This window comes from Mytilus edulis, chromosome 3, assembly GCF_963676685.1.
Source record: "Mytilus edulis chromosome 3, xbMytEdul2.2, whole genome shotgun sequence".
Lineage (NCBI taxonomy): Eukaryota > Metazoa > Mollusca > Bivalvia > Mytilida > Mytilidae > Mytilus > Mytilus edulis.
This window is the reverse complement of record NC_092346.1, coordinates 66,294,157-66,307,007: the sequence shown is the minus strand read 5'-3', so window position 1 is coordinate 66,307,007 and position 12,851 is coordinate 66,294,157. Positions and strand designations below refer to the sequence as shown.

The following is a 12,851-nucleotide window of genomic DNA, read 5'->3' as shown; positions in this document are numbered from 1 at the left end:
GCAAGATTTTTTGATTTTTAAAGATTTAAGAATCACATGATAGAGTATAATGCTAACACAGCTATATTGAGACCGTTGTTGCGCTTACATTGTAAATGTACCATACACAGTCTTTTGACCTGTGCCATTTTTGTGTGTGATATTAATTATTTTGTTGGGAAGATTTCGAATAAACCGAACTATAACTTCAACAAGGGGAAGTCCCATTCATGGGCATGTCTGGAGGACAAAATAAAAAAATCAAATTAAGCATGCTTCTTTTATATTCATTGTTATAATAATTACAAATTTCTATAACATCAATAAATATCTTCCTAATTATATACTCTATTCATAACATATTAATCCACAGCATTGAAAAGGCTAACAAATATAAAATTGTCAAAAAGTATTCCACATAACAAACACTTCATAATATCAACATTTGTTTATACTGATCAAATAATTTTATCTCTCAACAAAACTTGGCAAATAATCAAGCCATTGTCTGTATCCATAGTATTCAGTATTACATCAGGAAGTTGTGTATTACAAGAAGGAAACACTCATATAAGTTCATTCTTTACATACTACTTAATAGTTAACCATCAAAAGATTTTAACTGACATGTAATATTAAAGAGTCAATATACTTTGTAAAACAAATGTAACTACCATTTCAAGTCTTGCAAGAAAATGAGATTTCAAGTACTTCTTTCTAGAAAAACACTGCAACTTGTACTCATTATAAAACTTCAATATTTACTTGCAAATAAGATTTCAAGTACTTATTTCTAGAAAAACACTGTATCTTGTACTGATTATAAAACTTGAATATTTTAAAATCTCCCAAGTCAAATAAAAATGTAAATCATTTAATCTGAAAAGTACAATGCAGTGTTATTTAGTACAAAATAAAGTCTTTATAAAAGGTTATTTGTAGTATAAAAATAATACCATCTTATCTATTCCATTTATTTTTGAGTCTTTACAAAGAGAGATTAGAAATATCCCTCAACAAGTATGTTCATGTTGTTGCTATACTAAAACAGTAAATGTAATAATTCTTTAGTTAAAAATGTAATTATTTACATTTAGAAAATGAATTCAGCAACCAAGACTTGAAGAAAATTCAAATATTCACAGTATTTTGAATCAAGTTAGAATAACAAAAAGACAAACATATTATTTAGGCAAGCTATTAAAGCACCAAAAAATGTTTTTTTTAGCAGCAATGCAGCAAGGATTTCTTAACCATGAATAACATGCAAACTTTCATAAATCAATAAAAAAATGTGTTCTGTATTGGTAACAATACCTTGAATATACATCTGAATACCAACTTGTATTCTATTTTTGTGTGAAAAAAACCCGCTAAGCATTTTTATCATTACTTGCTTGAAGCAACTTATTTTAAGTCACCATTAATATAAAACAATATGTGAATACATGGTATGCAACAATACATTTAATTAGAACTAAGTTAAGGCAAGAGGTTAACTGCATGCAAAACTTAACCTATGTATATCAATCTACGGGGTGATAATTCATACATCTTATGACAAAACATTTTTTAAAGCTCTAGATAAAATATTTGTATTATTAAGATTGTCCTTTCTTTGCTAAGTCATCATGGTATTTCTTAAGTCTTTTCTTTAGTTCTCCAGGAAACTTCTCATGACAAACTCTACAGACAGGCTTCAAGTCAAATTCAAAGAATTTGGTTCTAAAAAAAAAGCAAATTATGTTTTTATTACTTTTAATTGCAACTTTTTTGTTACCTAAATAAAAAAGAAAAGAAAAAAAAGCTCTTATTCATACAAATTGTAAAGTCATATGTATTGCCAATGAAAATGTTTGCATTTATTTTTTACTCATTTATTAATTTTCCTCTTTTTAAGGTTATTTGTTGTTAAATTAATGAAATACAGAATCAGAATTGAATTTCTTTTTTGATAGATTCTGTCACTTTAGTTAACTTATAATTTAATAACTTAATTATCAGATCAATTTTGTCATTTAACTTATTGTTCTATACATTTCCTTTTAAATATCCAGACAAAAAGCAACATGGTTGTCAAATATTTATTATAAAAAAATTGATTTAAAGAAACAAATTCAATTTCATTAGTCACAGATCTGATAACTGTAGTCATCATTTTTGAACCAAGTGATTTATTTTCAGCAACTTCTAACTTGCATTTAAAAAATGTCAGTATTTGAGTGATCCAAAGTATACAAAAGGACTGGATACTGATTGATCAATATAGATTAAATTTATGTATTGAGCCCCTATCAACATATATGCTTGACATGAACACAAAGTATATCAATCACACCATCTATGAATAGGTAAATACTTACTTTTGACTCATTTTTCTGTCACAAATAGAGCAACAGAAGTGGGAGACACACCAGGCTTTATTAAAGGCACTAAACACTAAAAAATAAGAAAAACATTTATAAACAAAATTATTCCAATATCCCCAGCATTGCACATATTTTATCTGTCCAACTAGCAATAACTGAAAAGAAACTTAAAAGAAATTAATGCATGAGATCACTAACAATGCTATTTTCCATATATATTTCTTTACTTTCAAGGGGAATAACTGCTGTAAAAAATCTCAGACATTTTAATATCACAAGAGAAAAGCTTACCCATTTGTGAAAGGAACATTCACAAGTTGCCAAAATCAAGCTGTTAATGAGCAGAATGGAACATAGAATTAACTCCATGAAAAGTCCATCTAATTAAATGAACCAATGAATTAGATAAACATCTGAACAGAATTAATTTCTAGTTGCTGTTTTTAATTTAGTTGTAACAATCAGGACATTTAATTATGTAAAAATACAAGTTCAGATTACTCCTAGGTTGTTTATATAGGGCAGATTTTACAATAAGAAGGATTTATTGTTTTTTTGTATCCATCAAAAAAGCAATTGCTGAAACTGTGAAACAGACTGTGTAATGGAGTAATGCATTATGTTATTGAATAAAATGTGTCTTTCTGAGTAAATAAAAATAAAAATTACTCTGTGTTTGTGTTTTTTGTTAGAATTAGAGGGTTTTCAATTTCAAAATATTGGACATGGAATAGACATCATGACCTACTTTGCTGACATCCAGCTTATTTGGAGTGGAATTTTGAAGTATTATTTATAAGTGGAGCCTAATAAAATGGACTTATATTTTAATAAAAAGTCTTCTTTTGTGTTTTAATCATAACTTTAAGGCAGATTTTTATTGGTAAAGGCTAAAAAAGGTAATTTAATAATATTGTTGCTAACGTCACGTCTTTTCCGTCCATTGTGGTATGTCACGATCGCAATTTTCTTGTTGGTTCTCAGACAGCCCATTGTAGTTATTTTTATCCCGGGTTTTATAAATAATTCAAAATAGCAATCATATTAAATTTGGATGACGTAAGGGGGTCAAAGGACTTGAGGAATCAATATCATTGGCTGTTTTATTTTTTGCGAACGTTACTGCTCGAGGTTTCCGTCCAAATCAGTGTCACGTGAGCAACATATATTTAGATCTGTAACTCTCCTGTATAGAAGTTACGATATCGCCCTTTGCAGAAATAGATTCAGAGTCCGTTCCTTCACATGATGGGGAAGCAAAGAAGGTAAGTTGTATGTAATAACTTTACAAGAGGACCTTAAATGTATTCCGTCCATCAAAAAGACGTTCGCAACAAAACGTAATGTCATGATAGTAGATGTTGCTAATGTTACTATTACGAATTGGTTTCTTGTGTATTCATTTGATATAAAGTACACCTGCAAATGACATTCTGTATATTTAGAAATTCTCAACCAGACTGTACAATTTTATTACTCCAGGCATATATTAAACATCACTGTGTGCATACATTTTAACTTTTAAAAATGTTGTTGCTCATGTGACATGTCCAAATGTCGCTAACGTTACTCATTTTTGTCTCCGTCACGTTAGCAACATGAAAGTAGGAGACAGAACACAATACTGTAAAATCTGCCATAATATATATAAATTCTTACCATCTCCTTGTACTACATTGTTGCAAACAAAACAGATGTTACCAAACAACTGAAAAAACAAAAACAGAGTTTGAAATTAATGATATTTTTTTCAATTACTCAACAACAACAATCAATCAGTGAGGTGATCTTGAAAATTCAAATTTGAACAATTTTTTCTCTCTGTTTTCAATAGTTATTTTTATATATACATTTTTTTTTAATATGTAATATGAAATTCATGACAGACACACCCAATTTTCAATAAAGGTTTACAAATTGAACTTATTTCGACATGAAATACAAAGTACACCCAAGTTTTGAAATGAAACTGTACTGCTGATGAGAAATTTAATTATTGGTTAATTTGCAAATGAATAAAACCAATTTGGCTTATATAGCATTATAATATCAGCTCTCATTTTTTTCCAAAGAAAAGTGACACATTTTATTTAAAGAGTTTATAAAGAACATATTTTAATGTACATAATCTCTTTAAATCACAAAATTGACAATAAATTAAGAAACTTTTCACTACCCTTAAGATCCTCCTAACAATACATATTACAAGTCTTACCTGATGATAATGAGTTTCACAATAAGCTAAACCTTTCTTCTCATAATGCCTAGTACCAAAGAATGGACGTTCACACTTGGCACACACAAAATGCTACAAAAGATCAAATGTTTTAAAATATATGTATCAGATATCAGAATTTGAGTGCTTATAATCACTTTACTTACTTAAGCCCCAGTCCCACTAGACCACGATCTCACCACGCTCATCGTGATCCAAAATAAATTCAGATCGTGGTGAGCCGCATGAAAATGTAAATATTGTTGCTTTCACGATGCTACTACGTCCTCATTACGTTTCTACAACAATCCCACTACGATTATACCACGTTCTCACCGCGCTTATTCTGTGACCTCACTACGCTTACATGATCTTACCACGCTTCTACTGCAATAATAGCACGTTCTTTCCATGATTATACTACGTTCATACCGCGATCTTACTACGTTCTTAGCAATAATGTCAACATTGTGTTCCATATCAATACAGTTCCATTCCTTCTATTTCTGATTAATACGTAGATTTCTCGGATACAATACAGATCAAGTCAGTCAAGCCAGCAAAATCAACTAGAACACGTGGGCGTGGTGGTAGGGGTTAATGTAGAGGCAAAGGGAGCTCTGATAGTAATGAATCCTGATCAAGCAGAGATGTCGGACCGACCAATCCAACCTAAATTACAACCTATTGCTGGTCCATAAAGTTCAAATGACGATATTTTAGTGTACGATAGCAGAGATGACACAGATGTGTCATTGATATAGGAAGATGTGGTATGAATGCCAATGAGACAACTCTCTATCCAATTAACAATTTATAAAAGTAAACCATTATAGGCCAAGGTACGGCCTTCAAAACAGAGCCTTGGCTCACACCTAACAGCAAGCTATAAAGGGCCCCCAAAATTACTAGTGTAAAACCATTCAAACAGGAAAACCAACGGTCTAATCTATATTAAAACGAGACGCATGGTTGCACCGTTACAGAAAATGGACAAGAAGTCTTAATTACATACAAACAAACAAAACCTGGAGAGATTTAATATATTTTATGTGAAAATGACAATGGGAATGGTGGTTGTAGTATGAACATAGTCAGCTTGTAAGAAGAGCGTGATGAGGACGGCAAGGGCATGCTAGAATGGTACTATGGTTGTGAACAGCGTGGTATAGTCGTTGTGGGAGCGTGGTTGGGTTGCGGTGAGAACGTGATGGTCGTAGAGCAGTCTCTTCGAATAGAATCACGCTTTCCCTACGATGGTACAGCGACCTTTGCGATCTTAATATTGACCTAAATAATTAGATTACAATGTACAGGAATACAATTTCAAAAACGGAACCCTCCCAAACAATCAAATAAAACTAGAATTAATTAGAAGGCAAATACAACATTTTCCTGTGGTCCCTCTTCTTAAGGAAAAATAAAATAAATGGGGAATGTGTCAATAGGACACAAATACTGCCCCTGCTTGCATTTAACATTCTAGAAGGACACAAGTCATGAACGGTAAAAGTAAAGCTACCCTAATTCGTACTTGATCTTAGTTTAGTGGGATTAAGCTTTATCCATTTGTGAATAAGTTTCTTTTCATTTGGTAGAGGCAAACTTAAATTGAAGAACAGAAAAGGAAAAGTCAGCAATTTTTCCATTTCTAAAGGGGCATAACTCTAGAAAGGTAAACGTTATGTGAAATTCAAAACTACTCAGTGTTTTGTTGTAATAAGTATTTTGTATCAGTTTCGTAACTTTAGGTTGAGGCATACTTAAGTTAGCTGTAGAGAACCGACACCAATTCGGATAAACAGGGGAAAACTTAATGCTCCCTCCGCTATGACGGGGAAGCTGTATTCAATAGAAGAATCTGTTTTTTTCCCCTTCCTAATGCAAGATAAGGGCATAGGCAAACACTACATAGAGAATAACACCTCAAGACATAATTACCTCAACATGCCAAGCTTTACCCAAAGCATGAACAACTCTTTCTTCTATTGGACGTCTGAAAATACAAAATACAAAACTAGGGTAGAAAAGTAGTAAATTTTTAACTTTTTCGCACTGGAAATACAAGTAGATAAATATAACATATATGAACCTTGGTATATACTGAACAAATATTGAGAACTGGGTTAATTATAATCACTTATCTAGCTATATATAGATGATGGATACATTTGTGTAATTTGACACATAATTATATCAAACTTTTATCTTAAAAATCATTACATTAAGTACTTTCACAAGTAGATATCTAAAAGGACATGTGTAAAGTATGATTAACCCTAGAAACGACATGTGTAAAGTATGATTAAACCTTCATGTTACTAACTGTGCTTAATATTTTATTTGTCATTTGTTATCAGGGCAAAATATAGGACTAAATTCATATGTACTTTGTAATAAAGTACACAAAAAAAATTCTGTATGTTTCATGATATTTTAATGCGAGTAATTTTGAACCTTTTTCAGCCCTATCAAATAATTTTTTTAACCTGCTTTTTTCTTGTATGGAGCATATGCAACAAATTCAAGTTTTTCAATTATATAGAGTGCAGCCATTTTTGATGAACACTTTTTATTTATTGTCTATTTGGAAGTCTGAATTACTATAATATGTGTCCAATGTAGCACTATATAAGGTATACATACCTACAAGCACCACAGATAGGAATACCCATCTTATCATGACATCTCAGACAAAACAACTCTCCACCTTTTTCTCTACCATTGGCATCCAACTCATTCCTACAAGTATAAAGTAAATCATATCTATTTTTTTCAAAACAGTAATTTCTGGTTTAATATTAAGAAACTTGACATGCAATTGCCTTAGTTAAAATTGATGTGGATCTATAGCTAGAGATATTGATACAAAGGAAAAGGTCCACAACAGACTTACCAAGCTTTTAGTGAATATCCTTTTTTTTTTAAATCCTTTTTTTAGATAACACTAACTGCATTTGCATTCTTTGAAATATTTGCCCAAACAAATTTATGTTAGAAAATAAATATAGATATCCATTTTCTGACAAATGTGTTCAGAGTATCTTGCCAATTTTTCCCAATTAGAATATATACAAGTGGTTCTAAAACATGTTTTTGGTATCATGAGTGATGGATAGATGAATGTATAAGTGGTTTTTCAAGCGACAATATGGGAACATCTTAATGTTTGTGAGGTGATTGGACTTCAACTTCATCAAAAACTTTAACCTGAAGCAGGACAGACAGGGATGAACAGACAGATGAACAAACCATGCACAGACTGAAAAACATAATGCCCTTTGGTAGGTCACAAAAAGATTTCACTACATAAACTTACCCACAGGAGGTACAATTAAAATGATAAGGGTGGTAAGCTTCTCCTTTAAACTTGATATGACCATCCTCAATAATAGCACTGCAAATAAAAATACAAGGTAAACATTTTTTCAAAACTTTTTAAATGTTTATATTTTAAAAACTTTTTCGCTAGACATATCAACTTCCGACCATAGTTTTTTCAGTTTAAAATTTTTCTACAACTCCATGGCAGATCAATTTTTGTGATTTTTTTTTTTTAATTTGAAGGATAAAAGTGCATTTATTTTTTGAGAGATTGATACCATTGTATACAAGTTCATTATATGTGATCAAATCATGACCTACATATATATATTCTTATCAAACAATAAACAAGATATGACTATTGTTTTTATTGCATTTTGTACTATTAACTATCTTAAATCCAAATAAGGTATTATACGACGCTGCATTTCACATGTTTCACACTTTGAAATGACCATGACCTGTTCAAAATACAAAGGCAAAATAAAAATACTATATGTGCTCACACATGTCAAACATATCATACTTTAAACATCGTACAATATTCTCATACTTGTCAATTATACAGGTTACAAACAGAGAGAGTTAAAAGAAAAGGAAATATTACGATTAACAGTAATTTTTTTCAAAAATCTTTTCACAAAAAAATTGTTTTTGTATATTCTTTATTTATAAGCTCTGTGCTATTTCATCATTTCTACAAACTATACTTCTAACAAGCCATGTAATATATTGCAGTAAAAAAGGTAATCTTAAATGTATGTCCTTAAAGCTTGAACTAATAACTTGACAAAAATGTTCTTTTCAAATTGACCCAGAAATGAGACTTGTTTCAAGTCTGTTACATATTTTTTACCAAAATTGATGAAAAGTTTGACATTAAATTTAGTAGCCCCTCTTCCCTTTTTTTTTTTTATGTCAGGCATTTATATATGCATGGAAAGATAAAATAGAGGTGACTTAATTGAGGCATGTTATGTCTGATAAACCCATAAAACAGCAGTAATTCTGGTTTTATTAAAGTTGAAAAAAACAACAAGTAAAATATTGGTCAATTGTTTTTTTTAAAAAACAGATCGCTTCTAGTATTTTTGGGATTTATTGAAAATACAAATAGTCTTAGTAATAGTTGATAGAAATATATAATTATTCAAAGGGTCAAATACCAAACTCAATGAAATAGTTTAGTTTACAGACCCCCAATCTATAAGCTATTAAAGTAATGTTGACAATCGAAAACTTATCTAACCTTATCACTAAATAAATAAAACCTATGGCCATGTTCCTAAAACAAACTCCCACAGTATATATTTATATCTTGTCCTTCGTACTATCAATTGTCCCACATTGACATATGTATTATATGAGGTTGCTTCCCTGATAAAGAGTGATGATATCCAGGAGATCTATATAGTTATAATTACTTCAATAAAATATCACATTTAAAAGACGCCCACTATGCAGTACACCTCTACAACAATTAACAAAAGTTTGTTATCAGTTATAAATGAACATCATCTGTAACAAAGAACAGGCAATGTTATTTTTTTTGACATATAAACTTAGATAACTATTGTACTAACAACTATTGTACTACACCTTTACATTCTTACTGACAATGGAATTTTCTGCCAACATTAATCCTGTTTGTCTAAGGTATTCTATAAACCCGTATATTTGTATTATATAAATTTTCCTCAATGTTGTTCCAAAGATCTATTAATCTAAGGTATTCTTTTAAAAAAGCAATTTTTTTTTTTATAAATTTTCCTATATGTTGTTCCAAAGACAAATGACAGATAAAGAGTTTTGTTATTCAAAAATGTTAATTTAATATAACAGTCCTGTGAGAAATGCTGAATTTTGAGGCAATAACTGAAGTATTAATGAATTAAAATATTTTCTCTTTGATTTCTGGTATATAATCTATATTTCACTTTCACTTCAATCTGAATTTTTGAGGGTCATTTAATGACTGTACTCCTAACACTCAACAATCCAGGTTTTGTGCGTAAAACAGATCTTTCACATGGTCAGTTTAGTTATACCAAATGTTGGCACTTCAAAAGTTGAGTGGCATATTTATGGTGAGTTACCAAAAATGAATCATAAGAAATAAACAAGAGGCTGTCAGAGTGACAGCAAACTGGATTTTTTAACATTTATTTGTGACTTGGCAATTTTCAATATCACAAGGACTACAACTCATGAATGGTGAAAGTGAAAATCTTCAATAACAAACTTGACCTCCATTTTGTGATCAGTAACAACATGTTAAAATTTGAAAAGCTTTGGTCAAATGGTTCACAAGTAAATGCATGGATACCATTGGACAGCCTCTCACCCACTGTGCATCCCCAAATCAATAACCAATCAAATTTGTCAAAAAGAACATTTTCAGGTGAAACATTAGTGTTTTGTATATTATTGAAGAAATCAAAAATCCCCATTGCCCAGTATCTGCTGTGACCTTTGAAAGTCATCATTGACCTAAAAAATAGCCCATTGAAATGACATCAATTTCGCAACACTTTCTACATCCAATTTAATTAGTTAACAGATTTTGTTATTCTTTTTCACATCACATCTGATTTAATGTAGGAGAATTTATATTCAGGAAATAGATAACAGTCAATAAACTTTTATCACTTCAATACTTACTGACATTTGTGACAGACATATTTTCCCATTCCTTTGGCCCTTTCCTTGTTATTGCATTCTTTACACAAAGCCCTATTTAAAAAAAATACATATTACACAATACATGTATTATTAAAATTCACAACTTATAAACATGATAAATGAAACTTTTAATGCTTACAAAGAATACCAACATTACATAGCTAAAATTTCCATAAAATATTTTCCTCTTGATAGACAATTATCAAACTCAGTAGTCCTACTAATTTATTGTTTTTTCCAAACTTTGCTTACTTTTACAAAAATATATAAATTTGTCAATATTTATTTCAATATTTACAGATCTATTTATCTTTTCTACAGCAAATGTCTATTAATCTATTCAGTGATTCTTTAGTCAATGGGAGATAACTCTAAATAAATTTAAGATCAAATCCGAACTGTCTCATTTCAGAGATTTTATTTTGTTATCATTTTATTACATATAGGTGGTTGCATTTTCTGTAAAAAATTATAAGAATTGTAAATAAAATGCATTTTTATTTTATGGGTGGTTAGGGTTGATTTTGGAACAGCCTTTAAAATCAACCCTATCAAATTAAGATCTATGAATATCATTTTTATTGGTATAAATATTAATTTTGTGATCAGAAAGTAAAATTCAAACTAATTAGTATTGTTATTTAAAATGCAATGCACATTCATGGCTCTAGTATCTGTCTATAACTATCTTGGCATTGCACAAATGTCATGTTTTTTTCTGACTGTTAATGGCGTCTGTATATGAGATACACTGAATGTTGGATGTTTCAAGATTGATTTCACATTCTGAATGGGGTTGTCGAAGTAAGGAGTTAATAACTCAGTGGTAATTGCTTTTTGATATGTATTATTTTTTTCTTGAGATTTTTAGTTTGAATTCTTATACATTTGTCCTTTTAAAGCTGAATTTTCAGTATGGGTTTTGCTTAGTGTTGGAGGTCGTACAAAGATCACACCACATCCTCTTATCTTTATATTAAGGTATGCAAAAATAAATAAATGAGTTGATCTATATGTCAAAATTTTTCATATCTGGAAATCTTTTCTAGAGGTCATATCTTATCAGTCCAGTAATTCTAGTCAATGGGAGATAACTCAAAATATATTTAAGATAGATATTACTATACAAATCCAATACATCTTATTTATAAAGAGATTTTTCTAGTTTTTGTATTGAATTAAGGAATACCTGGACCTCTGTTATGTTTGTTGATTTTATTTTAATAAAATGTATATGCTAGCAAAAGTCAAACCTTCCAGCATTTTTGACGAATCCAGCATCAGCCAGAGGGGCTGTACACAATTCACATCTAAAACAATCTGGATGCCAGTTACTATTCATAGCCTTGATCACTCTACCAATGATAAATTCTCCTGAAAAAAAGTTGTACAAAATATAACAACATTATAACCATGCTATTCATTAATGAAACATAACATTTAAAACTTTTCATTGGAAATTTGGAGCAACTGCACTCCAGAACTGGCATAATATAGGGTTATAGCACAAAAATTGGTTACTATTGCCCTTGGTGGAAATATGATTAATAAACAGCTGCGCCATGAGCGCATGATACACCTGTCACATTTTCAAAGAACATAAAATTCTCTTACTTCTCAATGTCATATTTTATGCAAATTGGTTAAAGCATTTTTGAGTAAATGTCCTACAGACATTCAACAGTATACCATAATATGTCCCGTAAATGGTCGTATAAAAATTAACCTGTGAGTGCGTATTATTAAGGTGAAATGTCATGATTACAATAATGGTTTTTTTATAGAAGTGAATTTTAGTACATGTACCAGATGAATGATTAATCAACTTTTCTATGTGTATAAACATGGGAACACCTTCACCTTTTAGTTGAAATTGGAAATGTTTACAGATAGACCGATGATAGTTACAGCAGCTTAAAGCTAAGAAAACTTTCAGTCAGATTAACATGTTTATATGTTTATATTTTTTGCTTTTAATAAGAATGCTTACTGCACTTTCCACAGCAAGGAGCAAACAGCATATGGAAGTCATGTTCACAGTACTTTCTTCCATCAAACTGAAATAATAATGTAAATGATTATGTCAATGAGCATACTTTAAATTTTGTAAGCAGAAATTCAATAAAAACTAAGCAGTGTCTGATGGCCATCAACACACAAATTTCAAATATAATTCATAGTGTTTTAGGACTACCTGATAAAGTAATTGTATTCCTATATGAACTAGTCCCAGGTTAGATGGAGGACTCGACACAATCAAACATGTTTCACTCAACCAAATT

General features: G+C 30.3%; 1 protein-coding gene across 6 annotated transcripts in view; it reads right to left on the bottom strand.

Moving 5' to 3' along the window:
- Window positions 1-245: 245 nt before the first annotated feature.
- Window positions 246-12,851, bottom strand: part of LOC139517155 (LIM and senescent cell antigen-like-containing domain protein 1) — a 32,092-nt gene continuing 19,486 nt past the window's right edge. For 4 of the 6 annotated variants that reach the window (XM_071307867.1, XM_071307864.1, XM_071307865.1 and 1 more), the window contains 10 exons: window positions 12,560-12,626; window positions 11,823-11,943; window positions 10,549-10,620; window positions 7,883-7,960; window positions 7,210-7,305; window positions 6,505-6,559; window positions 4,564-4,656; window positions 4,008-4,056; window positions 2,343-2,418; window positions 246-1,704 (listed from right to left, as the gene is read on the bottom strand). In XM_071307867.1, coding sequence (XP_071163968.1) covers window positions 1,581-1,704; window positions 2,343-2,418; window positions 4,008-4,056; window positions 4,564-4,656; window positions 6,505-6,559; window positions 7,210-7,305; window positions 7,883-7,960; window positions 10,549-10,620; window positions 11,823-11,943; window positions 12,560-12,626 — 831 coding nt within the window. In that variant the 3' untranslated portion in view covers window positions 246-1,580. Of the gene's footprint in view, window positions 1,705-2,342; window positions 2,419-4,007; window positions 4,057-4,563; window positions 4,657-6,504; window positions 6,560-7,209; window positions 7,312-7,882; window positions 7,961-10,548; window positions 10,621-11,822; window positions 11,944-12,559; window positions 12,627-12,851 lie in introns of all 6 variants that reach the window. The other 2 variants (XM_071307866.1, XM_071307868.1) reach the window with 1 other exon arrangement.